The sequence below is a fragment of the Falco biarmicus genome, chromosome Z, assembly GCF_023638135.1.
Source record: "Falco biarmicus isolate bFalBia1 chromosome Z, bFalBia1.pri, whole genome shotgun sequence".
Lineage (NCBI taxonomy): Eukaryota > Metazoa > Chordata > Aves > Falconiformes > Falconidae > Falco > Falco biarmicus.
This window is the reverse complement of record NC_079311.1, coordinates 80658206-80683077: the sequence shown is the minus strand read 5'-3', so window position 1 is coordinate 80683077 and position 24872 is coordinate 80658206. Positions and strand designations below refer to the sequence as shown.

Here is a 24872-nt window from a genome sequence, read left to right as displayed (position 1 = left end):
AAAATAAGTATCCTTTAACACAACCAAATTTACATCTTCTGGTAAACTGAATAATCCATGATAACAGAGAAGAACTTTGTTCAATTAAGTTAAACTTACCAAATGCAGTAAAATTCCAGAATACATTTTCCAAGATGACAGAGGATGATATCTCCTGGTATCTCCTCTGTGAATGGAAAGCCCAAACTGCACATAATGGAACTTTGGCACATTTTTCCCATGCCATTCATCCAATGTTCGTTCAAAGTCACCTAATAAGCACCAGGAGTCCTAGTATGTCCTGAAAATCAATTCCTTCTGCTAAGGATCCAAAAAAGCAATGCAGATTGCTGATTGAGGCATCAAAATCAGAAACTTTTGGCCCGGGATAGGTCCCACCTGAGTGCTAAAGCCCAAGTTAGATAACGATGTACCTCACAGTTCTGGGGGTGCCTGGGTATTTATAGGTGCTCTGGCCGATTCTGGAAACATTTAACTTCTAAAACACTAGGGAAAGTGTCTAACAGAACAAAGGGAATTTACCATAAGAATCTGTTAAGTGCTTTTATTTTAATGTAGTTCAGGAGAGGAACAGCAGGTCTGCATTAAAAATTGTTTTTAAGATGTCATCTCATCATGTGTTATGCCTGCTTGCTGATTTCTTTCGTGAGCTATGTCCTGTACGCATTATAACAAAAAAAAAAAAATATTTTCTTTTTAAGCAAAGACTGCAATTTGAACACACTTAGAAACAGGTCTTGCGTCCTGCGGAGATGTGAACCTTTACAACTCCCGTGGTGCATTGCAAGCTCAGTGTACTCTGTGTCGGTAGGGATGTGAGACAACAAAAAAATCCCAATGCGTATCACATATATTTGCTATTGATGTTACAAATGCAGCCAAACTCAAGGAAAGTAAAGTAGTGTAGCAGAAAATGAAGTGTAAGACATATGGACAAATGAATAAAAAATGAATAGCCATGACTCAAGATGCTTCCAGAGGAAACGCTGTTAATGCACCCGAGGGTTAACCAGTGCATGGGCAAGGCTTCCTCAGGCACTCATACGCAAAAATAACAATGCAAGTTGCACCATGAGGAAACGCTGCATTTTCCTTTGGGAAAAGTAAGTCTTTCAGCCAAGCGAATATGCATCTGTAAGCCCGGGTCACTCAGCTGTTTTGATCTCCTTGGCATCCACGACTGAGAGATCAGTGACACTCCAGAAGGCAGAGTGTCGTATCTGTCCTCTTCCCAGGAAAATCAGCCTTGCTACAAAGCTTCCTTTTGTTTTTTGGTAGAGGAATGAACATAAAGAAAAAAAAATACTCTTGGCTATCTGTATTATTCATATTATAACTTGGGATTAAGGGTCATTCTTAGGCATTCTGTTCTTTACCGACGAAGGAGGGAAATATTCAGCATTTTCTGTTCCATCTGCTGTCAATCGGAACCCAAACACTTTGTCAGGGCAGCCTGCTTAGCTGGTTTTTAACACAAGGACACTCTTAAAATCCACAGTGTGGGGGGGAGTTGTGCGAGAGCCGTTTGCAATGTAAATAATGCAGGGATCACAAACTGACCCTTTGCCTGGGAGCCATTTCCCCCTACTCTGTAAGAAAGCAAAGTCAGGGAAAAATGAAAGAAAATTGTTGCAAGGAAGTATTTGCAAAAACGGCAGCATTACTTTAAATGACAATCAGTTTTCAAAGGCAAGAAAGAAAATGAACAATCCCTGGAGTCTCAAAGTGCCTTTACTTGTTAATGTTGTGCTTTAATGTGATCTATGAGGGAAACAGTGAGATGCATAAAATTTAACATATTTTTGTTTGATTTTCACTGCTCCGCTTTGTAATAGAAAAGCAAAGGGAAGAAAACAACCCAAAACTACATTCAAAAAGCTTTTTTGTTCCTTTCCATGTCTTTATTATAATCCACAACTGTCATCTGCAAAGATTAAAGCAAATGAAGAAAATTCTTTCTCTCCCTTTGCAATAAAATAAAATGTATTTTTGCCTCATCTATGCAGAAGGGTCAAATTTAATCCAATCCGTAGTAATGATGCAGGTGAATTAGACGGAACCCTTCATATTCCTAGTGCTATGGTTGTTTAAAATACAAATTCAGCTCAGAAACCTTTATCTTCACTTCTTGTCACTAGCAATTGTCGATTGTTAAGAGGTAGTAACTGTGAAAACTCTTCACTAGGTTTTGCTGCAGATGATGCACTTTGCTTTCAGTGCTGGCCAGGAGGATCAAAGGTTACAGTTAATCACAGACTCACAGCATGGTTTGGGTCAGGAGGGACCCCAAAGCCCCCCTGGCCACGCCCTGCCCGGGCAGGGCCACCTCCCCCCAGCCCAGGTGGGTCCCAGCCCCAGCCTGGCCGTGGGCACTGCCGGGGACGGGGCACCCACAGCTGCCCCGGGCAGCCTCTGCCGGCGCCTCCCACCCTCACGGGGAGCAATTCCTTCCCAGTACCCAGGATAAATCTCCCCTCTTCCAGTGCAAACCCATTCCCCCTTGTCCTGTCGCTACAGGCCCTGGTACAAAGCCCCTCTCCGGCTTCCCTGTCGGCTCCTTTAGGTGCTGGAAGGTGCTCAAAGGTCTCCCTGGAGCCTTCTCCAGGCTGAACCACCCCAGCTCTCCCAGCTGGTCCCCACAGCAGAGATGCTCCAGCCCCGGGTCACCCCGTGGCCTCCTCTGGCCCCGCTCCAGCAGGTCCATGTCCCCCCTGTGCTGAGGACCCCCGAGCTGGACGCAGCGCTGCAGGGGGGTCTCACCAGAGCGGGGCAGAGGGGCAGAGCCCTCTCCCTTGACTGGCGGCCACGCTGCCCGGGATGCAGCCCAGGGCACGGGGGGCTTTCTGGGCTGCAAGCGCACATCGCTGGGTCAAATCCAGCTTCTCATCCACCAGCACCCCCAAGTCCTTCTGCCTGGGGCTGCTCCCAATCCATTCTCCACCCAGCTGTATCTGTGCTTGTGGTTGCCCTGACCCCAACCTTGCACTTGGCCTTGTTGATCTTCATGAGGTCTACCACGGCCCACCTCTCCAAGCCTGTCCAGGTCCCTCTGGATGGCATCCCTTCCCTCCAGCGTGTCAACCACACCACACAGCTTGGTGTCATCGGCAGACTTGCTGAGGGTGTGCTTGAACGATCCCACTGCCCATGTCACCAACGAAGACGTTAAACAGCACTGGTCCCAGTACTGACTCCTGAGGAACACCACTTGTCACTGGTCTCCACTGGGCATTGAGCCATTGACCACAATGGAGTGTGACCATCCAGCCAATTCCTTAACCACTGAGCAGTCCCTCCATCAGATCCACATCTCCCCAGCTTACAGACAAGGATGTCATGCGGGACAGCACGGAATGTTTTGCACAGGTCCAGGAAGGTGACTTTTCAGTTGCTCTTCCCTTATCCACCAACGCTAGAACCCCATCTCAGAAGGCCAACAAATTTGTCAGGCATCATTAAAAAGACACATGAAAATAATATTTCAAGATGTGCACTCCAGCTTCCCAATCAGACTCTTACAAGAGGGAGCACACGAACTCCTGCACGCTCGGGGAGATGAAAAGTCACTTTTTCCTAGGTCACATCAAGGCATTGGTACTTAAAAAGCTCTTTCTAAAATTACGCCTTGTTCTCCTCACAAACGTAAGGGAGCAGGAAGGGATGGGCTCTGAAGAAGAAAATCCACGTTTCTGTAAGACTCTGGAACTTGGTACAGCTTTCCCATCATATTTCGTTTTTAAATGGTCTGAATATCTGTGAAATACTCATTTTTATGCACGTATTTCTCCTGGAAAGACCTAAGGCATTTTACAGATGCAAGTATTATTATGGATGCCAGAGGAATTATCTTATCTGATCAGCTTAAAACTGAGGCTGAGGTTTTCAAAACTGCATCTCTCTGCTTCCACTCGTGTGATGCAAACCCCATGTCAACAGCGGCAGAATTATTCTATTGTTATTATTCAAATGCTTTTTTTATAGCACTTTTGCTGTTGGGATGTCAGTAACATAGAGCAAAGGCAGAGGCCACCGTGCAGTACTGGGAGGCTAATGGTCATCCTCCGGGTCTCCTTATGCCCAGCCCACTCTCCTTCTCATGCCAGCCTCCTACCTACATCCCTTCTTCCAGGAAGCTATTAAAATATCCCAGAATGAGTTATCAAAATATCCCAGAATGACGTAATAATATTGTTAACTTATTGGAATATGCTACAATAAAGTTACCGTCTTTCCTTTTTCCAATCCATTAATTAAACCCACAGCTTTACAATCTACTAAAAGTGTTATGCAAATTAATACAGCTGCCATGGTGTTTCAGATATTTTGGGGTTTCTGTTTGCATAATTAGTAAATGGAAATCTCCTTGACATAGCTCTTCCCTTTTCTTTTAAACTTTTATTGCGTGACTAAACTTTAACATAAAGCTCTGTGGACACGAGCCCAGTCAGTTTATTACTACACTTAACGCCTTCCGAGTTGGATCAGTATAGAAATCGTTACTTCTTATGCCTACAAGATCCAAATTGGCACCTGTGAATTTTCCAAGACTGTTAAAACCACCACTAACCAGCCAATAACCTTGCCATTTATAATGACAAGCAAAAAGTTAAAAGTATTAAAAAGAAAAAAAAAAAAAGAAAATGAAGTGGTTTACTAGAAGCGGTGTCTCCCATTAGAATTATTCATTTGAGAGTCAGTCAGGCACTGATTTCTCTGTCACAGCAAAGGCTGAGTGAGAGCAGGGGATGCTCACTCCTGAAATTTATGAGACTGACATCAAATATCTTTCATAGGCTGCAGACAGAAAATACAACCAATTCCTCACTGACAAAGCTGAAGTCTCTGGATATTCTTATATTCTTCTGCACCTGGGGAGAGTGTCTCCAAGGCAATATGACCACTCAGTCATAAGGAAATCACTCTAATTCATTCTAGAGTACAAGTGTTATCTCTATATAGTTGTATTCAAGATGATCATCACACAGAATAAAGTTCTCAATCACTATTATGAAAGACCGAGCACTTTTCTTCATGTTTTTGAAGTGACTTACTCAGCAGCTGAAGTGTACTACTCAGGTAAGTGCTGGTAACAGCTCAGGTACAGGCTGATTCAGGCATTTAAAAAGTTTGGCTTGAAGGAAGCAATCAATTAAGTACCTGAAACGCGATGCAAAGCTGCCATACGACTTGTGCTTATTGGTGCTACACTTACATCATCGATAGTAAGGGTAGGAACGAAAAAGGAGGCCACTCTGTGAGCGTGTAGGTCTCCATCCCTCCTGTATGGGTGTTCTCTGTAAGTAGATTGTCCATCGCTTCCAAGCCTTGTTTCTTCCAGCAGAATTTATTTCGGATTACGAAGGTGCAATGAAGCGTCTAACAGGATTTCTAAAGAGACTTCAACATCTGACTCCCATCCCAAACCAGTAAGAACTACACAGAAAGCATTTCTCATCTAGCATTAGCAGCAGATTGAAGGTGCGAAGACATTTGGAACTTCATCATCAGCTCCAGAATGGCACATCCCGAAGCGTAACAATGTACACCACGGCTACGTTACCGTTACAAACACCCACCGTGGTCAACAGGGAGAAACCCTCAGGTGACAGAGCTGCTGAATGGGTTGAACTATGTTAAATATCGGAGGTTGGGTCAAATAACAGTCCAGACAGTTGGATAGAGAGTTTGCCATTAGTTCCATCGTGTCACAACGCTTTCACCACCAAATGCTGATGTACCGCGTCCACAAGTGAAGCTACCATCTCCTCTACAACCTGGCTGCAGAGCAGGTAAACCAGCCCTGAGCTCAAAGCATGGGCTACGGCTTGTTTCTGACTCCACTTTCACGTCAGCAAGAAGTAATTTAGGATTGAATTTTAGAATTATACATTTTTTTCTGCATAAAAATAGAAATTACAACGGACGCCTCTAGTGCCAGACATTTATACCACCGGTACCCAACCATCCACGCGTGCTCATCAGGCATGTGTGGCGGTGGCCAGCAATGACCTGCAGCTGCACAAACAAGTCAGGGAAGCAGGAACAAAACCCACACAAATATCAGCAGGGGTAACTGCAGCCTTACGTATCCAATGAGCAGGAATTGCTACAGCAACCCTATCGCAACAGCCAGACAAAAGGGGATCAAAAAGGCAGGAATTTCCAGGGCAACCGTATCGTGGATGCTGGGAAGGGAATAAAGCCATTGAGCCAGCCTGTTCGCTTCAACTTTCAATACCTACATGCATCCCTCTTCTAAATCTCTGAATTTTAAAGTCTTTGGGAAGATGTCCAGGAGGTGCTTTTCTGCACAGAGAAAAAAAAAAAAAAAAAAAGTGTTCCCAGGGAAAAGATCAGGCATGCACGTACATGCACACATATGGCATTGGGGTGTGTTGCATCCCTCCTCAACCCGGCACAGCGCTAATTTTAACTCAGGAGTTTGTTACCATCATTTCTTTCGGGACTACAGCACGAGTTTACAGAAGTAAAATAAAGCCCAGCATGGGCCTGGATTATTGGGTTTGGGCATCTGTGTGCGAAAATGGTGACTGGAAACGCGAGCCAGGCAGGATTTCTGACAGGCAGCTGATGTCAAACAAATCCGATTGCCCTTTAATGGAAGTCTCTACCGCTCCAGCATCTAAACAATACATAGGTTTGTAGTGTGCTTCATAAGAGCTTACAAAGGACCAATAAAAAGAACTGCAGGGAACCTCAAGAAGCTGCAAACCCCCAATTTTTTGGTGAGCTACATCACAGAGCAGATCGAGGTGAAGTGGGGCGACCTCTCTGCAGTCTCTAACGAGCCAGAGGAGAGAGGGGGAACCAAGAGGAAGCAATCACAGAAAGCCACGTGGATGAGGTCTTTGGAGGGGAGAGAAAAACTCATTGAAGTTCACCATTTATTTACATATCAGACTTCATCGTTGCTTTTGCATATTACATTTAAGGTAGCGTTACTGCTCGGGCACAGGCTTCATAGGAAATTTTACAACAGGTGGGATGAGTTCATATAACAGCTAGGAAATATTTTCCCCCCTCATTCCTGCCAGCAGCACATTTTGACTCATAACCTTACTGAAAACAGTACTTTTATTAGGAAAAGCATTCCGTCTCATCATTTTGTGTAATTTTCTTGTAATGGTTTCAAATAAAGTGGGTGAATAACGTAGGAAATGTTGGCAACTGTTCTAATTTTTAAAAAGCTTTCTCGGGGTCCTTGGTCACATCCCTCTGGGGTTCTTTTTCTGTAGGTATTCAAACGATGACATTTAATTAGCACAATTATTCATGGAAATTGATTTTCAAAGTTGTACATGTGAACATTAAGAGAAGTCGAATTTCAAATGTGCATGTCAAGCTCTGTGACCAAAGTGCTTGCATCCTTACCCGGTTAGAGACCAGATGCATGAGGCTTATCTGGACAACGACAATTAAGTTACACTGGTCACATCTGGAATATTTGCAGTCAAACCAAAACAGGTACCATGAAAAGATATTTTCATTTTGGATAATCAATAACTTTCATGAAATCTGTTGGAGGGTGTTCAGCAAAAAAAACCCCAATTGATTTCATTGACTGAACTATTTATAAATAAACATTTGATACGCTCAAAACAGTTTCTTGACATTTTCTAAATGTCTGAGTATTACTTCTGTAATTAAAGCATATTAAGTGAAACACCCTCCCTGACTTGCTGGTCTTCTATGTACTTCTACCTGTGAGCACAGCCAAAAATATTTAATTTAATCCATAGAAACAATTCTGATAGCTGCACTATACCATCAGCTTTCCACAAACACCAAGCATCACTACCCTATGAGAAGGCTTTTGTATCTGCCAGTCCTTTCTAGCATATCTTCTACTTGACGGTAGTGGCTACCAGAGGTCCTGTGAGCAAATATACTCACTGGTCATTTCATACATGAAGAATAAGCACATTGGCTTTGATAGCTCTGTCCATGTAATTTTCTTCTCTAATACTTCTGGGTCAACAGTGGTGAAAGACTCAACTGAAAATTCATTAAAGATATGAAACAACTTAAAAGAGGCTTGAGAGAATTTAAATCCCTTTTGGAATTAAAAAAAATATTTTGCATTTAACCCCCTCCATTAGTTATTAGACATGCACATTCATTAGTAATAGCTTTTATTTTTATATTCTACACAATTTCTTCCATATTCCAGCCAGGCATCTTTCCATTTTGCATAATAGCTTCACACTTGCACCAAACAGTATCAAACCTGCCTTTTCCCGTAAAACGCACTGAGTATCTGGGAGCGTTTATGCATGCCTCTTGGCGAACACCTCCATCACAACATAAGACATTTGGACAGAGAGAAGCTGTTTGACGAAGTCGGAGTAAAACCAGTTTATTTTACTCCCCGGGATCCCCAAAGGAAACAGCAAAAAGGCTGGACGATGCCGTTGCACGGTGCTACAAATCACACGTTCCAACTCAAAGCATCCTAGAACATTGGAGTTCTGGCCCAAACAACTTACCAAGCTAATGAATCTTCCTGTAACAGCTCATCGTTGCCAGATTACAAAGCAGAAAACTTACCATTTTTACCTGGAATAAAAGCGCTAAAGAAGTAACGACAAGGAAACCATTATACTTCTTGACATCCTTTAAACTCTGAACCATTTTCCCAGGGTTCAGAGAATGGCCCATCACCACTGGAAGGATCCAGGTCCCCGTGTACCATGCTGAGAATTTAGATGAACTGTTGGAGAGGCTGTGCCATGAATAATGAATAACACCCTCTCTCTCTCGACACATTTTGACAGACACAAAATAGGAGTTTCGAGATTGCCATTAAATTCAAACCCAGGAGCACCAGCCCCAGGAATAACATCTTTAAGGTTCAGCTCTCTGCACAAGTAGGAGTCAGTATTAGGGGCACATGACTTAATAAGATCTCCTGAATCAAATGAAGATTTGATCAGAGAGATTTCACATGTTTGAAAGTATCCAGTGTTTTGAAGGTAAGAGCAACCAGGAAAGGGAATGCAGAAACAGTCTAAGAAAGCAACACGTAAAGGAAGCACCGGTCATAGCCTGAAAATAAACGTACAAAACCAGCGGAACCTCAAAGGAACCTCTTCTCATGAAATGAAATGAATGAAAACACTTACTTACCCAAATTTTCAATGGAATAGTAACGCTGTTTGCTGTCCACCCGCACGGTCTCAGCGTATGGACTGCCTACACCGTAGCCAATGATGTACCCGCGGACGACAATGTTCGGGTTCAGTGGTGGAGTCCAGCTCATGACGATGCTTGTTGTCAAGGGCCTGACATGAAGAGAGCTTGGCTGGTCAGGAACCTGAGATTCTGGGATGTGAGAAAAAAAAAAAAAGAAGTATAAATTAATATTCTACTCAAGGTTTGCATTTAGATGAAAATATTTGCACGAAAAAAATCCCCAAGCAGGTACCCCAGAGTTACATGCAGAGCTTACATGCAATTTCATGTGAGCTACATCCTTCCCTTCCAAGAGCACCAATACGTCTCTCCCTATTTTAAATGGAGCATCTCCTAGTGCTTTCCACCGTTAGCACAAGGCTAGGAGAGATTTAAAATGATGCAGGAAAATGAAAGATGACCTGCAAAAGAATTCCCAGGAAGACAACTTTTCTTTTCCCTGGTCTATTTGCAAGTTCAGCAGGATCCTGACAGCTGAGTGCATGAGTTGTCCTGTGCTCACAGATTATTTAACGAGAAGGTACTTTGTTAGCAATGTACTAGTACATCCTGACAATGATCTGTCTCTTTCCCAAGAAAACAAGAAGTGAATTTAACTCTCGGACATGCATCTCTTGCTTTGAAGCTGCTTTAAATCATACACCGACATTTCACAAATGAAATAATCAAAATGAGATATTTTATTTACAGGTGTTCCTATAAGTAGTAATTAAGCACTTGGAGTCTGTTTCCCCTTCTACAAGCCTAATTTTACTTTAAAGGTTAGATGACTAAATGCCTTTTGTTTGAGTTTACTCGATAACTACCATATCACAAGTCTCTTCAGAGGAGCTGCACAGTAGCTTGTCTTTTTGAGAGCAGAAAGAAGACAAGTTACTATTTTTCCCCAATAAAAAGGCTTGCAATATAATAGATGAAAGCTTATACAGAAGGCAACAAGGACAGGGTAGAAAAAACAGACTATAAAACGAGGTAAACTCCAACAAAAGACACTTTGCAGTTGTGAAGCATTCCCACTGTAAACCTTGGAAAAAGGTAATGAAAAGAAGAATTAACACTTTTCAATAACCAGTGCCGTAGACGCGTCCTTGGTGTTTTAAGGGCTTTCAGATGAATTCCGATGAACGCATTAGAGCACTCTGAAATCCTGTTGCACCTTCAGGGAATTGCGCTTTGTACATTACCGCTCTGAAACACCTAGCCACTGTGGACGTCCTTTGCCCTCAACCCCTTAAAACTGCAAAGCATGGGTCAAAGAAAATTCACTGAAAAGCAGCTACTCACAAAAAGAAAGAGATTGCACCAGCAGTGCCACTGCAAGTCAGGGAAAGTTGCCGTTTCCCCCAACTCCATTCCCAAACTTTGTTTTAATGCCCAAGCAAAAGTTACGTGAGCAGCTACTCTTGAGCAGTGCTGTTTGAAAAACAAATGACAGAAGCATTTTTTGCAAGCCTCAGAGAGAAAATAACAACTTAATGCCTTGAAATGAGAAGCTGGATAACACGGCAACACCGCAATTCCTCGAACTTTCTAAAGCCAGCAATTCTCAGGCAGCAAAGGAGATCAGAAGCATTCAAGGAATCGATTGCCTTCAGATGATGATTTTTACATCTGACACAACACAGAGATTTTAACTGCAGTACAGATACCTCTAGGCAGCCATTTAGGTTAAAACTACTTTATTCAAACACTTCATATTCTTTCTTTCGAACAATTCCATTACGCGAGTCATGCATTTCAGAGCTACATCATGATGTCTTGTTTCAAAAAGCAAAAGGCAGGTTAACTTCTGGGACCTTTCTTGTGAATTAAGTCTCTCAAATGAAGCTGGGCTGGAAAACATTTTGAACTGTTCTTTGAATATTGAAGTTTCCTAAACACAATTATTTTTTGAAGATGCTTTTTTTTTTTTTGCTTCACTTTTCTGTATAAAGCAATTTTAATTAACACTATCTTTAGCTCTACTTTCAAATGTATCCTGGGAAAAAAACATTTTCCTTATTCTGAAACAGCTCTGAATTTTAGAATTTGTGTCATGTAGTTCAGATCCCAAAGCACAAAGTTAATGTCAGAAGCAACTATTCCACCCACCCACCCCACAAACAACATATTTTTTGGATCCCTTTACAACGAAGCACATTTTCCGCAGTATGGGCTTCTGCCAAACACAACGCACAGCCAACCATCTAAATCCATAAATACTTCAGGAAACTGGACCATTCAGCCTTTGGATGGCTTTGCTGGTTTTCAGTGTCCCAGCACTTGGATATCCAGGAGAAGAACTCTTTATCAAAACATACATCCCATATTTCTGCTTCCTTTGCTGGGCCATGTCCTTGCCATTCCAGACCAACACGTTCACTTCTGTTTCTCCTGGGTGTAAATATGATGCCAGAACCAGTTCTGAGAAGCGACCTTGAGAGCCAGCGGGAATCTCCACAAGGAATGCTACTACATGAAGTAAGTTCTTCATCTGAAGTCCCAAGTGAGCCAAATTTAGGGTGCCCCTCTTAACTACACCAGGAGTCCAGCACCGGCTCCCACGCAGGGGCACCTCTGGGCACCTGTCAGCCATGGGGAGACACGAGCTGTGGGTGCCCACCAGCCCCTGGCACGCAGGACAGCTCCCCAGCGGATCGACCCACCAAACCAGATTCCTTGGCGCTGCATTCCTTACTCTCTCCCTTAGGAACACCTGGGCTCCCAGGAAAGGGGAGCTGAGGCTCCATGTCACTGCCTGGTGTGCCACCTCCTCTGGGGTGCCACGCTGCCCACGCGTGCCTCCCAGCCTTTCGCTGGGTGTGTGGGTGACGGTGTCAGCGCCCACGCCTTCCATCCTGGGAATACTGCACTCAGTGCTAGTCAAAGCTCCCTAATTCCACTGCCAACCTTGACAGATGCTTTACATCTGGGTCACTTTAGCCATTTCCTCAGCCATCCAAAGATGTACGTTTCACAAAATCAAGGTACTTTCTACTCATCCCGTATTTCCTGAATCACTTTTCAAGAGAAATTACAGTATGAATAACAGTCTGGCTTGTCATGCTCTTAAAGCACTAATTTAGAGCTGAAGCTGAACTGTATTGCTATCTAATATGTATAACAGCTTCCATCTGTTCAATGCAGTAATGAGAAACCAAGCATCCTAAACCCATTTTCCTGGAGGATACCTTTGCTAAGTTGATCAGAGATTCTCTTGCATCCTTGCTCAAGCTATTTAAAACAGACCCTTCAGGGAAAGTGTTGCTTTCTGTATTTTTTTTTTCTTATTAAAGGATAAAATTTGAGGCTTAAGATAAATATTTAAAACCTTCCTAGCTGTCAGTAAAGGAACGCGAGCTTTCTAGGGAACCTTGAAGAAGCAGCTCTGTTTGGATTTCTAATCACTTAAAAAAAAAAGACACTAATTAAAATGAATATCTGTTGGGAGTTGACGCTGTTCTCAAGGATAGCATTCGTCTTCATGTTGCTGATACCAAAAAGGCTTCCAGCGAAAGCGAGAGAACCTGCATTTGCCACAGCAGCAGAGAGGGAATTGCAGTTACCAGCCCGTGCTCCAGCCCTTCCCTGGTTAGCTGACACTTGCAGGATGTGGTGTAACTGGTTTATCCAAGCATTTGTAGCTAGCACGCAACACGGTGCATTCCCAGCATCAGGCTGCTGCAGCTTGATGAGGATAATTCATTGGGACTGCAAATGCAAGCACATGGCAGCACAATACCTGAACAAAACAGCTTTGCCCAGGTTTATTCACATGTACCCGCTTCCATCGTGCGTCTCCTGTGATGGCTCGATTAACCTCTTTACGTGCACATGTGTACGTGGGCACGGAAACTTCGAAGGAACGTAGTGTCTATTAAACGCAAATCAAAACAAACACACTGAAATGCATTACTTTCTTTTTCCACACTGCGGTGTGTTCACAATTTCTCCCTTACTCCTGCCAGTGAAAAACGTTACACCTTCACAACAGCACTCCTCACAGTGCCATCCAGCCACGGCGTAATGAGAAAGAGAGCATCAAGCACCGCGGCATGTCATCACCCATTGGTATAGTTATGAGGTGCCTAGAAGCATCACCTCTGCTTTAAAACCTTGATGAGAAACCGCAGGGACTGGGTCTCCCATTTTGCATGCCACGCACCGTGGTCCCTCCCAGTCTGCTGGAAAATTGCAGTTGGATATAGGGAAAGGCAGAAATTCTTCCATTTGCAAGATTTTGAGCTCCTAAGGAAATCCGGCCAGTCAAAAGAAAGGCACCATCAAGTAATATGGTGCATTTCAACTGATTATTTATTGATTCTTTCATCTGGATTGCCTTTGATCCTTTTGAGGTGGTTTATTTTGTTTTAAAAAAAATCATAGCAATTTTCATCAGTTTCCTTTTATTTTCTATTCATCTCCTTTCTACTACATATTCGCTTCTTAGGGGATTGTCTGTAGTTTTGCCATGGCTTCCATCTGTCAGATTCTTTGTCCCATTTGATTTGCACTCTGCTTATTTTTTTTTTAGGTAGACTTTTTCATTACTCTCCTTTTATTCCTTTACTACTTCAAATATTCCAGTCATTTTATCTAACACTTTCATTCCAGTGTTTTTCTTCCCTTTTGTGCCAACATCAGCACTGATTTATACAGCCCACAGTTTCCAGGTATCTGCATCCCGTCATCTTTCACTAATTAGGCAGCTTCACTGCCAACCTGCATTTCTAACATCTGCAAATAAAGGCTGGGAAACAGGATTCGACCTATTGGAAAATTTGCTTGGTGAATTGTTAGGCTTGTTGGCTTCATCTTCATTGTTTCTTTGATTGATGCTCTTTATTATTTATGAAGTTACTGATTCACTCTGCTGTATTACTGCAAATTGCCAGGAGCTAAATTCTGGCAGGGAATTATTTCCATGAAGGTTTCTGACTCCTCAGTCCCGGTGACGACAGAGAAACATAACCCATGGCATATGGGACCCAGGAGCATTAAGAGAACATCTGCTGGTGGGTGTCTAGAGCCCGGGCATCCCACCCTAACCTGCGCTGGGGTGACAACCGCAGTGACATCCCTCAGCTAGAAGGCTTTGGGAGACAACCACTTGTAAAAGATGCATTTACCATCGAGATCGTTCTCAGGTGTCTCCGCTGTGTACCAGTCTGAGGAGGGTCCTGTCCCATTCACCGTCATGGCAGCCACCTGGAAACTGTACTGGCTTCCTTTCTCAAGTCCTGTTGAATTCAAACAAAACAAAACAAAACAGAAAAAAAAAAAGGCAAATAAAAATCATACAGAAAGGAGAAGACTAAGAAAGGAAATTAATGACGATACCAGAGTTTGCAACAGACTGAGTAAAATGAAATCTCTAGTAATAGTCCGTTGGATTTGCTACATGGAAGGAAATAAATAGAAATACATATATATCTATATAAAACACATATACACATAAAACAGACATGCAGATATAGGCTTTAAGAATTGCATGAAGGCTGTACCAGCCCAGGACTAATTTTGGGTTGTCATTCCCGTTGGCTGTGTTCATACATATGTACAAAAATGAATGGAAGTCTGCTTAGTAAAGACATGAAAAATTGTTTTGCATAACTAAGGCATTAATTACATGCTTAACCAAACCAGCTCACAGCTTTTAACATGCAGGGAAAGGCAGGTATACACTCTCCTTCTGCATAAAATTTGCAGGTTAGGAACAAGGTTTGCAACTGAAGAGCATTTTGCTCTCCAGGGCTCCTGATTATCTTCAGAGCACACAGTTCAGGAAAAAAAAAAAACCAAACAACAAAAAAACCCCAAAAACCAAAAAACCAAAGTCTTATCAATATTGTGAAATAAGTACAAATTCAGAAAGAGATGCTTTCCCTCTGTGGCTAAAGCCATCAGAAAACAATTACAGCAGTGTTCCTGAACATGCCACAAGACTTCCAAGTCCCCGAGGTGGGGATATAGGTTTATCTTTTTCCTTAGTCTATACTGACCACGAAGCACAGGAAAAAAAATGTTTCATTTAATTGCAAACGTTCTCTGGAGAACGCTCATAATTTAAAAAAAAAAAAAAAGCAGTTTAACATTTCGCTGACGTGGAAGCCTATTCTAAAATTGATAGTGGCTATTTAAAAACCCACCTTGGAACTCTAAACTCGTTTGCTATTGCAGGTGTTCTTACCAATCCTGTGAAGCACCTCCCTACCCAACAGCAATGCCACTATGATGTCAAGTGCCTCCGTGTTAATATTTAAAATGTACATTTAGAAGACCCACGGAGCTCAGTCTCCAGCAAGTGCAATATATGCGTGTGGAAAGTAGTAACAAGGTCTGGATATTTTCCTTCATTGCTTTCTCAAAATATGTATTCCCAAGCTCCATTAAAAATAATAAAAAACCAAACAAAAACCCAAACAAAAAACCCAAAACACTTTAGGGGCTGCAGGGAGGGGAGGGCTGGGGCTGCCTGCAGCCCACACTCCCACCAGGGCTCCCGCGGCAATTTAAGCTTGGAATAATTCCAGTTAAGGCAAGACTTTGTTCAGGACGTGGGGATCTACCACAAGAGAGATTAATCTACTCTGCTCCGAGTGGCTTTCACCTCCTGCAGCCTTCCCCCCTCGCTGAGGGCACGATCCGCAGGGATCTGCAGGGATGGAGCTACGGAGGTCCCTGCCTTTGCTCTGGCACTTTGCATAGCTATGGCTTCTCCTCTAAGCCATCAGAGCAGCAGCGACTCAAAACATCTGAGCAGCTTCCACCATGATTTCTACTTGATCTGCCAGAAAACAGATCCTTTCCAACTTCCTGAACGTGCTCTGCACACTATCCCCCCCCAGAAAGTACTTGGCTGTCGTGCAGCCACTAGTGATGAAGCCTTCACAAGGGGTCCCGGGGAGGGGGGGGGGGATGTTTGTCCACGAGCCTAAGTGAGATGACCAAGATGAGATTTCAGTATTTAAGGTCTTGGTCATAAAAAAGCTCTCCTTTTGCTTTTATTTCAGTTTTCAATAAGATGCTGTTTTTCCTTCCCAACCAGCACGTGGTTATTATTTCTTCTGCAATATAAAATTACTTCCGATTCTCACAAACCACACTTTACACCTGGAAGTACATATAAAGTAGGTCATCTGAGGTACAATCGTCGTTATGCTGAATTCAGTAGCAAAGGTGCCACTGACTTTGACAAAGTTTAATCGTCCGCCTTGATGCTTTGGCTGCTTTCTCAGTTATCTCTTGGGCACAATGCAAGAACCCAGCTGAAATTCATTTTCACATACCAGAATTCACCACTACCCTTACGACCCTCACCTGGCTGCTTTCATTCTTCGCAATTATAGTTTCGCTATGATCTACTCTTGTCCTTTTTATTCGGTGAGGAGGTATTTTCCATTGAAAATCCAAGGAAATCGATAATTTTGCACCCAGAAGATAGATGATGTTGGCTGAGTGCTCAGAAAAAACCAAACCCCAACAACTGAGGCTTAAGATACAGGAGGCAAAAAATTCAGCTTCAAATTCATGAATGACAAAATCCAGGAGACAAACATATGGTAAAAATATTAAGGAAAAAATAGGTTTGGAAAAAAAAAAAAAGAGCACACCATAAAGGCTGTCTCTGTACAACACAATAAATGCTACCTGCCAGCAAAGAAATCAATGTTTCCTTGAAGTGCAAGTATATTTTATTCCCAAAGCATTTAATTCATCAAAACCTTGCAAGGCTGTACCATGTGAACACTGACCTGTGAACAAGTACCAGAGGTTGTTTGGCTCCAGTGTTTCAATCTCACCCCTGCGGGTAGTCTTTCTATGTCGGATTTTATAGCCCGTAATAAATCCATTCTGAGTACCTGGTGGTGGAGGTGACCAGCTAACTTTGATGCTCTGTAACAGAAGAGATATTATTGTTGATTTCCAACCCCCCAAGAAATAACAGAAATAAAGCACATTAAATGAATGGGGGGGGGGGGGGGGGAGGAGAAAGAAAAAGGCTATTTTTCTAATAGCAACATGCATTCAACTAAGCTGTTATTTTGGGAAGAAAACCAAATTGGATCTAGACACTTTCACGGTGGCATAAAGCAAAGTGTACGTCCTCTAGCAGTGGATGGCTATACACACAACGGATGTCTACAGAAAATTTTCTCCCTTTTCAGGAATTTTTCATTTCACCAGGTCACTGGAATACCTATGGCACTAGAAATACCAGCTCTGGCGTTGAGCAGACACTGCGGCTCATTTCGCTTTCCAGCCCCACGTGCCTCTTGTTGACAGTAGGATAGAGATCTCAGCCTGAGCAGCAACAACGGTTCCGTCCCATTTTAGCTCCACGGACGTTCAGAGACGTTACTGCACCCTAGTTATATCAATGCAAAGAGAGTCAAACCTCCTGGGAATAAACTTCTTGCCGATCCCAACACTTCCGAGCATCTCCATGGAGCCATTCATTGGGCAGCATCAGCAGCAACGCAATTAACCAAGACCAACTGCTTATTTTTCCCTGCTGGATTGTACAAGGGATCTCACCCCAGCTGAACAGCCCAACCCGAAACCATCCCCTACATGGCCAGCCACCCATCTCTGCCACCGCTCTCCTTGCAGAAAGGTCTGAAGGAGTTTTATCACCATGACACAGAAGCCAGTCCATGTATGTGGCCAGTCCTGTCACCTTCTTCTTCCTCCCCGTGCCCAGCAGCTTTGTGCCATGCTGCAGCCACTGCTCTCTGCTCAACCCTGTCCCTTTGCCATGAATCCCACCACCATCACTCCCTTATCACCAATGGATCTTTTTCCTTACGCTGCGGCAACTGCCTTTCTTCAGGTGCCTTTTGTGAGGGATCTCATCAAAAGGCTTTAGGATACCCAAGCCAAGGATATCAACTGGATCTCCTTGCCCACGTGCTCAACAATTCCTTTTTTATTTTTAATTAAAGTCAAAAGACTTTAATAGGCATGTGAAGCTGGGCTTTCCACCATAAAAGCTGTATTGATCCTTCCTCATCATATCATGTCCATCCATATGTCTATTCATTCTATTCTTTACTGCAGTTTCTATCAGTTCATCCAGGCAAAACCACCAGATTTACTGAGCTGGACTGATAAGAGAGCTGACATCGTACATCAGCATTTCTCTGCTAAAACAACCTGGGCACCAGCTGTTCCTTCCAAGTCTCCGATCCTAGTGTACTTTCACTCAGCGCAATATGAGCTATTCAGGGCACTAGAGTTTTCTCGCGATTGTATCTCTACCATCTCTTATAGCACCGTCTTACAAATTTTTAGACAAAAAGAAGTCAACTGCATCACAGTGGATAGTTCTTGACCAAACACAATTTATTACCATTATTGAGTTGTTTAGGCCCTGCATAAATACGTTATAGCACATATCAATTTAATTATTGCAATAGAAAAATCAGTTTTGCAAATATACTGCCCAGTGATTTATTGTTACAATCAATTATACATTTCAAAATCAATACTTTGGGGTTTCATTGCTGAGTGAAATAATGCTGAAGTTTTTGCCGTAGGGCAGAACACACTCAATTTCTGAAAGCAGAGCATGACTGTTTTAAAACTGTAGTTGGGTCACTTTGCATGTTGAAATTGCCTACATATAAAATGTTTATGGAGACTGCAAACACCCACAAAGTGCCTTTAAAACCTATTTCTGTTGACAGTTCTGGGGACATCTACAGGTAATGCAATCTTTGGTACCGCTGCACTCCCAACTCTTCCCATCTCTGTACGACGTTGAGCCACAGTCCCACCACGGGGACTCAGCACCTGTGAATATTCCTGCCCAGCTATGAGAAGACACTTCCAACACCCCATTTCCCAGGTGGAGAAGAAAGCAGAGCATTTGGATGTTTTCCCAGAGGAAGAAAAAATAATGCATCTTTCCCCTGCCCCTTCCAAGAGCAACAAGAAAAACTCTTCCATCACCCCAGCTGCCCCCATCCATGAACAAAAAAACAAATGGAAGAAGGAACAATAAAGAAGTGGAGGGACAGGAATGCTTCCAGGGACCTGTCGCACAGCTCATGCAGGTGGGTGGCTACAGGAATGATTTGTAGATTCAAAAATCCCATCAGAACGGACAAATCACACTGGTGTCTCAGTCCAGAAAGTGCAGTAACACCAACTTTTACCCAAAGGTGCAGCTTACAGAAAATTTACCACTAAATCAGCTGATAGAAACCACAAGCGAATTTTGAAAGAAATCCCATGCTTCCAAAGACCTTCTGATGCCCCAGACATTTGACTGGACCTTTGAGTGGTCCACCATCTTTTTTCAAATCACAGGCTCCATTTTGTCAATTTATTTCAAACAACAACAACAAAAAAGATCTCCGAGCTGCCTGTCAGCTGAAACATCTAGGAGGCCCCAAGACAATTTGCTGCCCTCCAGGAGAGGCAGCAAGAGCGCTGGTTGCACACATTCTGAGGAAGGGTTCTCCAGGCCAAACAAACACTTTCTTGCAAATGGAACAATACTCAAGCAACAGATCTGCCACTGGGGTGGCTTAACTCCTCAATGGGGCCAGTCAGCAATCATTTAAAAGACTGATAGATGGTATAACGACTTTGGAACTGGAGCAGGAATGGCTCCGGTCCCTCTCAAGCCATTTCACCATAAGGTTGCATGAGCCTTGCACAGGGATGCTCCATGTGGGACCCTGATGAGGCAGCATTGGTCCTACCTTTCTGAGCAGAGAAAATGCTGAAGGCTCCCAAAGGAAGGGCACAGCAGCACAAGGGTGACAGTGTCCAAGCAAGTTCTCCAAGCATATCCAAGCACATGCCCAAACAGAGCAAAGGACCAAGCCTTCTGCACACAGGCATAGTACTGCACGTGTGCAATTACTTGGGAGTTTTATACATGCATAGCTTTTAGGGATATAAGGAACTATTGAAGTCATCCTATTTCTAGCCTGACCTTGACACTAATTTGATTTTTAAAAAGACGAGTTCCAACAGAAGCATCCAGGCACTTGGAGCTGTGACACCTGCAAGCACAGAACAGTTTTTATGAGACCCCAAATATCCCTTCCTCTGCCTTGAAGTCAACAGTGACTGCATCTCCCTGCACAGCAGGTCCCTCAGAAGTAACGGCTTTGATCCAACACTCGGAGTAGAATAAATAAGAACTTCCTTATGATTAGAGGAAAAAGCAGGTTCTTTACAGATCCACCTAAAGCTGTCACTTGAACGGCAACAGTTCACTTTCACCTCAACCTGGTCTCCATGGACACCGCAACGATGTTTTTTATCAATAGTACTTAATGTGTGACCCTTTGCTCCACGAAAATCAATGACTAAGGTTCTAACAGGCTTCTTGTCCTTTCTTCTGCTTAAGAGAGAGCAGTAACGACTAGTGCTCTAATCCTTCACGCTTTATCTGAGAGGTAACCAACAGCAAGAAAATAGTTCCTTTCTGTTATACCAGGATTCCTAAGGAAGCCATAAAAGGAAGCCAGCTTCAAGGCGATTGTAGGAACCTGTTAGTCCTGGTTGGAACGTAACATGGAAAAGTAGTATAAAAGGTTGCTGGCCACCTCCCATTTTCTGAAATACGCCTTTTTCAACAGGAACGTGGTCCCTTTCATGCACCATGAAGAAATCACCCTGAGCAGCTCAGACACCCAGCACAGCCCTGGCTCAGAGCTGCAAACACCCGGGATTGTTGCAAAACAGCCCTTTAGAGATTGCAAACTACGTGGCATGATCCCTCCTAGTTTGACTGTATTTGCTAAACCTTTTCAGGGAGAACAGATGTTGACTCCAAGAGTTCTAACCAAATCTGAGGTGAAACTTTAACATCTTTCCTGCAGTTTCCAAAACCACAGGATATTTCCATTTTCCCATTTCCACAATTATTTAGTAGAATAAGAAAAAGCTGAGGTATTATCTCTATATGGATTGGAAATGTAGACCACCAGAAATCTCACAAACCTTAGAAAATCAAAGTTTCTAGATGTGCAAAGACCATTTGTCAGTTCATTTTAGTCAATAATCCTCTGACTATAAATATTTATAAACATATTTGCAAACGTTCATTTAGCTATAGTAGCAGACAACTAGCACCTGCTTTATGAACTTTCTCTGTTGCACTCTGTCCCTGCACATAAGCTTTTCTTCTGATTTTTTCTTTACTAAGCCCATTCTGTGGTTGCTTTTTTTCCCCAGTCAAAGTTCAATTATCCACAATCAAACCAGCCAGATACAAAAATCAAACCTTTGACACAACAGAGCCTTTAAGTGATATGCTGGAGTAAGGCTCCAAAACTCACCAAGATTTTCAGCCGTCACATGCCTTAAGGGTGGGTGGGCTATTCTGCTTGAAAAGTGGAGCAAAACTAAACCAAAATGGGAATAACGCCTGTGTAAAAATACTCAGGGCGCATCCTGAGCTGACAAAGAGCACTGGGATGGGATGGGATGGGATGGGATGGGATGGGATGGGATGGGATGGGATGGGATGGGATGGGATGGGATGGGATGGGATGGGATGGAGTGGGGTAGGGGTCACAGAACTCTTAGCACCTTTAAAGGGGACAACAGGTGCTATCCAGGATCAGTCCAGAGATTTCACATTTTTAGAAAAAAACTTTCATGAGTTAAAATTTTCCACCTACCAGCTGATGGTGAATTATAATCTTTATATATATATGACTGAGGTTAAGCCAGTTAAAAGGCAAAGCCTGACCAATTGCAAGGTAGGGAAGGGAAATAAAGCTAGAAGAAGAAAGGCTGTTGTGAATTTGTGTAGATTAAGCACCTAGAACACCTCTTATTTGTAAAAAGTTGGGAAAAGTTCAACAAATTAATAACCTGATGATTTCATGCAACAAAATGGGCTTCGGTCCCTTCATAAAGCATCTTGAGGTTTAGCAGAGCTATTTTACATCTTACACACTGCCTTTGTTCAGCTTTTGCTAGTAATAGCAACGGGCATGACGATACCCAAGGTCTGTCAAATGTTGTGGTGACACACGTTCAATATGCTGGAGAAGAGCAATAAAAGCAAGCAAAGCAAGGCCACAGCCACTCCCAAGGTTCAGTGGTTTCAAGACACGCCGAGGGCAAGCATTCCCCTCCTAAGGCTGTGATTCCTTGAAGAAATGAAAATGTAAATACCAGCATAGAGAAGCTGGACCTGTCAGGAGCAAAGCTTATAGCCAAAACCCAACACACGGCCCCAGACACAATTGAAAATCATTACAACCCCCCAGGACATGGCATAGGAAGTGTCACAACCACTTTGACTTCTCTTCCATCCTTAAAACCCCCACTTGGGACCTGGCTACGATACATCCTAAGGGCTCCTCAAGATCTGCTAGGAAAGTTGTCCCGTGCATCTGAGAGCGAGCCTTCCTGCGCTTCCCAGAATCCATGGGAATGTCTGACTACGGCTTTTTTAACTGCTATTAATTAATCTTGGCCTCAGTGATCTCCTCTGGGTGAACTGCATGTTCAGAGGCATTCTGGCTTCATTTGCTAACAATTACATCCAAACAACCTGAACAGCTCGCAGAAAACTTGCCTTGTGTCCCAAATCAGGTATGTTTGAAAAACAGGTAGGATTCAAGAAGGGATTTAAAAAAGAAAGCATTTAACAAATATGTCTAAACCTCAGGTGTACTTTGAAAGAGGCTAGCGCTTCAGAAAAGAAGAAAATCAACATGTCGTTGGCACAGTAAGAGGTGCTAAAGCCTGGCATAACTGCAAAATAATAATTTTACCGAGAAATTAAGCATCCTGAAGTGAACTAAAGAGTACTGTATTGTTTGTTTGGGGTTTTTTTGGTGGGGTTTTTGTTTGTTTTGTTTTGTTTTGTGTGTTAATTCTCTCCCAATAGATAAATTCCCAGGAAATAACTTTGTCTATACTATGCAGGTGGCACAGAACCTTCTTACCTAACACTATAAGGAAAGTCAAACTATTTAGAAGTCAGACCTCTGGAGCCTACTGAGATCCTGTAAGATTTTTTTTTTTTTTTTTTTTTTTTTGTAATGAAATCAGGACATCTTGTTTGGAAAGGCTTTAAGCCATTATTTTCAACGCTCTGGGAGAACAAATTCAGCTCTGTTATTTGCTAGTGGCAGCCCGACCATCAGCAGTTCACCACCTATCTGCCTGCCGTGTGGTTGAGGCTCCCAGCTGTCCGTGTGTTAGCTTGGACCCGAGTGGGACACAGAAATACCTTTAGAAAACATAACAGGAGGCCCAGGGCAAGAAAAGGAAAAGGAGAGCATTTCACAGCATGCGCCATGAACACCCAAAGTCCTGCTAGAAACGGCTGAAAGCATCAGTGGTCAAAGACGATGGGATTTTTCATGTGCTGATTTGCACGGTGAGGAGCAGGAATGAGGTTTGGATCTATTTTTTCCGAGCAGCTCTGCTCTTTTCTGACCCTTACTGACTTACTTTCCAGCAAAGCCATTCCCGGACTTTGATCCCATGCCTTCCAGCATGGTCCTGGGCTTGGAAACGCAGCTGCTGGGACACACGGCTTCATTTCCCAGGCTGGCAGCGAGACTGCAGCTGTACTCACCAGAGAGCCCAGCCGAGCAAACAGCATCCAAACCCTGTTACGGTACGTGCACGAGGGATACACAAAGGCACCGGCTTTTCCCAGCCCCTGCTGCCACCCCTTGGATCCGCTCCCACCATCTCACAGGCAAGGGGTTCTCCTTTTACAACCAGCATGTAAGCTGCAAATTAATTTACAAATACGTGTTGAGGCTGTTGGCAGTTGCCTTGGATACGAGGAATTTTTACAATCCCCAGCCACGGGGTTTCATAAAACCACTTTTTTTCACCCCAAAAGAAGAGAAGAAAGAAAAAAATTGGAAGGACCGTTAAGGTATGAAGACCTTTTCAGCCAGTATTATCTCCTCAGGGAATATTTCTCTTCTGAACTACATCTCCAGACAGCCCTTATATATAAAATTGCATGATCAAATGCTTAAACCATTTGATCATCACAGATGTAAACAATAAAATAAAATATTAAAAAGTGATAGTCATGATATACTAGGGGAAAAAAACCCTGCAAGATAAAACCTCCTCTGGGTGTCTTCACTAACTTAAATACACAAGAGAATGAAACAGAACAAAATACAAGGCTTGGAACAGTCAGGAACCTCAGGCAAATCCTTGGTTCTAGTGGCAAAGGAATAAAACAAACACCAAAATAAATAGAGAAAAGTCATCATTTTCTCTCTGCAAACATAGACACTTCTAAGGCATGGCTGCTTCCAAAATTTGGTTCTATATATTTAAAAAAGACTTGTGAAATAATCGTGTACAGTGCAACCACGTGCTCTTTAGCTTGCTGACATAAGGACATTCCCAAATAATATGCTTAGATGAATATCTAAAACATTTTTTTACCGTTTCAAAATTGGTGAGATTCCTCTGAGCTACGTTTAGACACTTAAAATGAACCCAGCCACAGATACAGGAGTTTTAGAAGTCAAAGTTAGGGTAGGCAAACCTTGCATTCAGTTTTTCATTTTATTAAGCAGAAAAGTGGGCCTTTAGTCCTTTTTAGATATTTTGCGGCAATTTTGCACATTTCATCATACAATTAAAACTAACCCCTACTGATTTTGTAAGTACATTTGAGAACAAAACCTTTTAAAGTAACTATGAGATACCATTGG

At 42.9% G+C, this 24872-nt stretch overlaps 1 protein-coding gene across 1 annotated transcript in view; it reads right to left on the bottom strand.

Moving 5' to 3' along the window:
* Positions 1-24872, bottom strand: part of DCC (DCC netrin 1 receptor) — a 554206-nt gene that overhangs the window by 78606 nt on the left and 450728 nt on the right. The window contains exons 13-15 of the mRNA XM_056325745.1: positions 16947-17088; positions 14322-14432; positions 9148-9342 (exon numbers count right to left, since the gene is read on the bottom strand). Of these exons, the coding sequence (XP_056181720.1) occupies positions 9148-9342; positions 14322-14432; positions 16947-17088 (448 nt within the window). The remainder of the gene's footprint in view (positions 1-9147; positions 9343-14321; positions 14433-16946; positions 17089-24872) is intronic.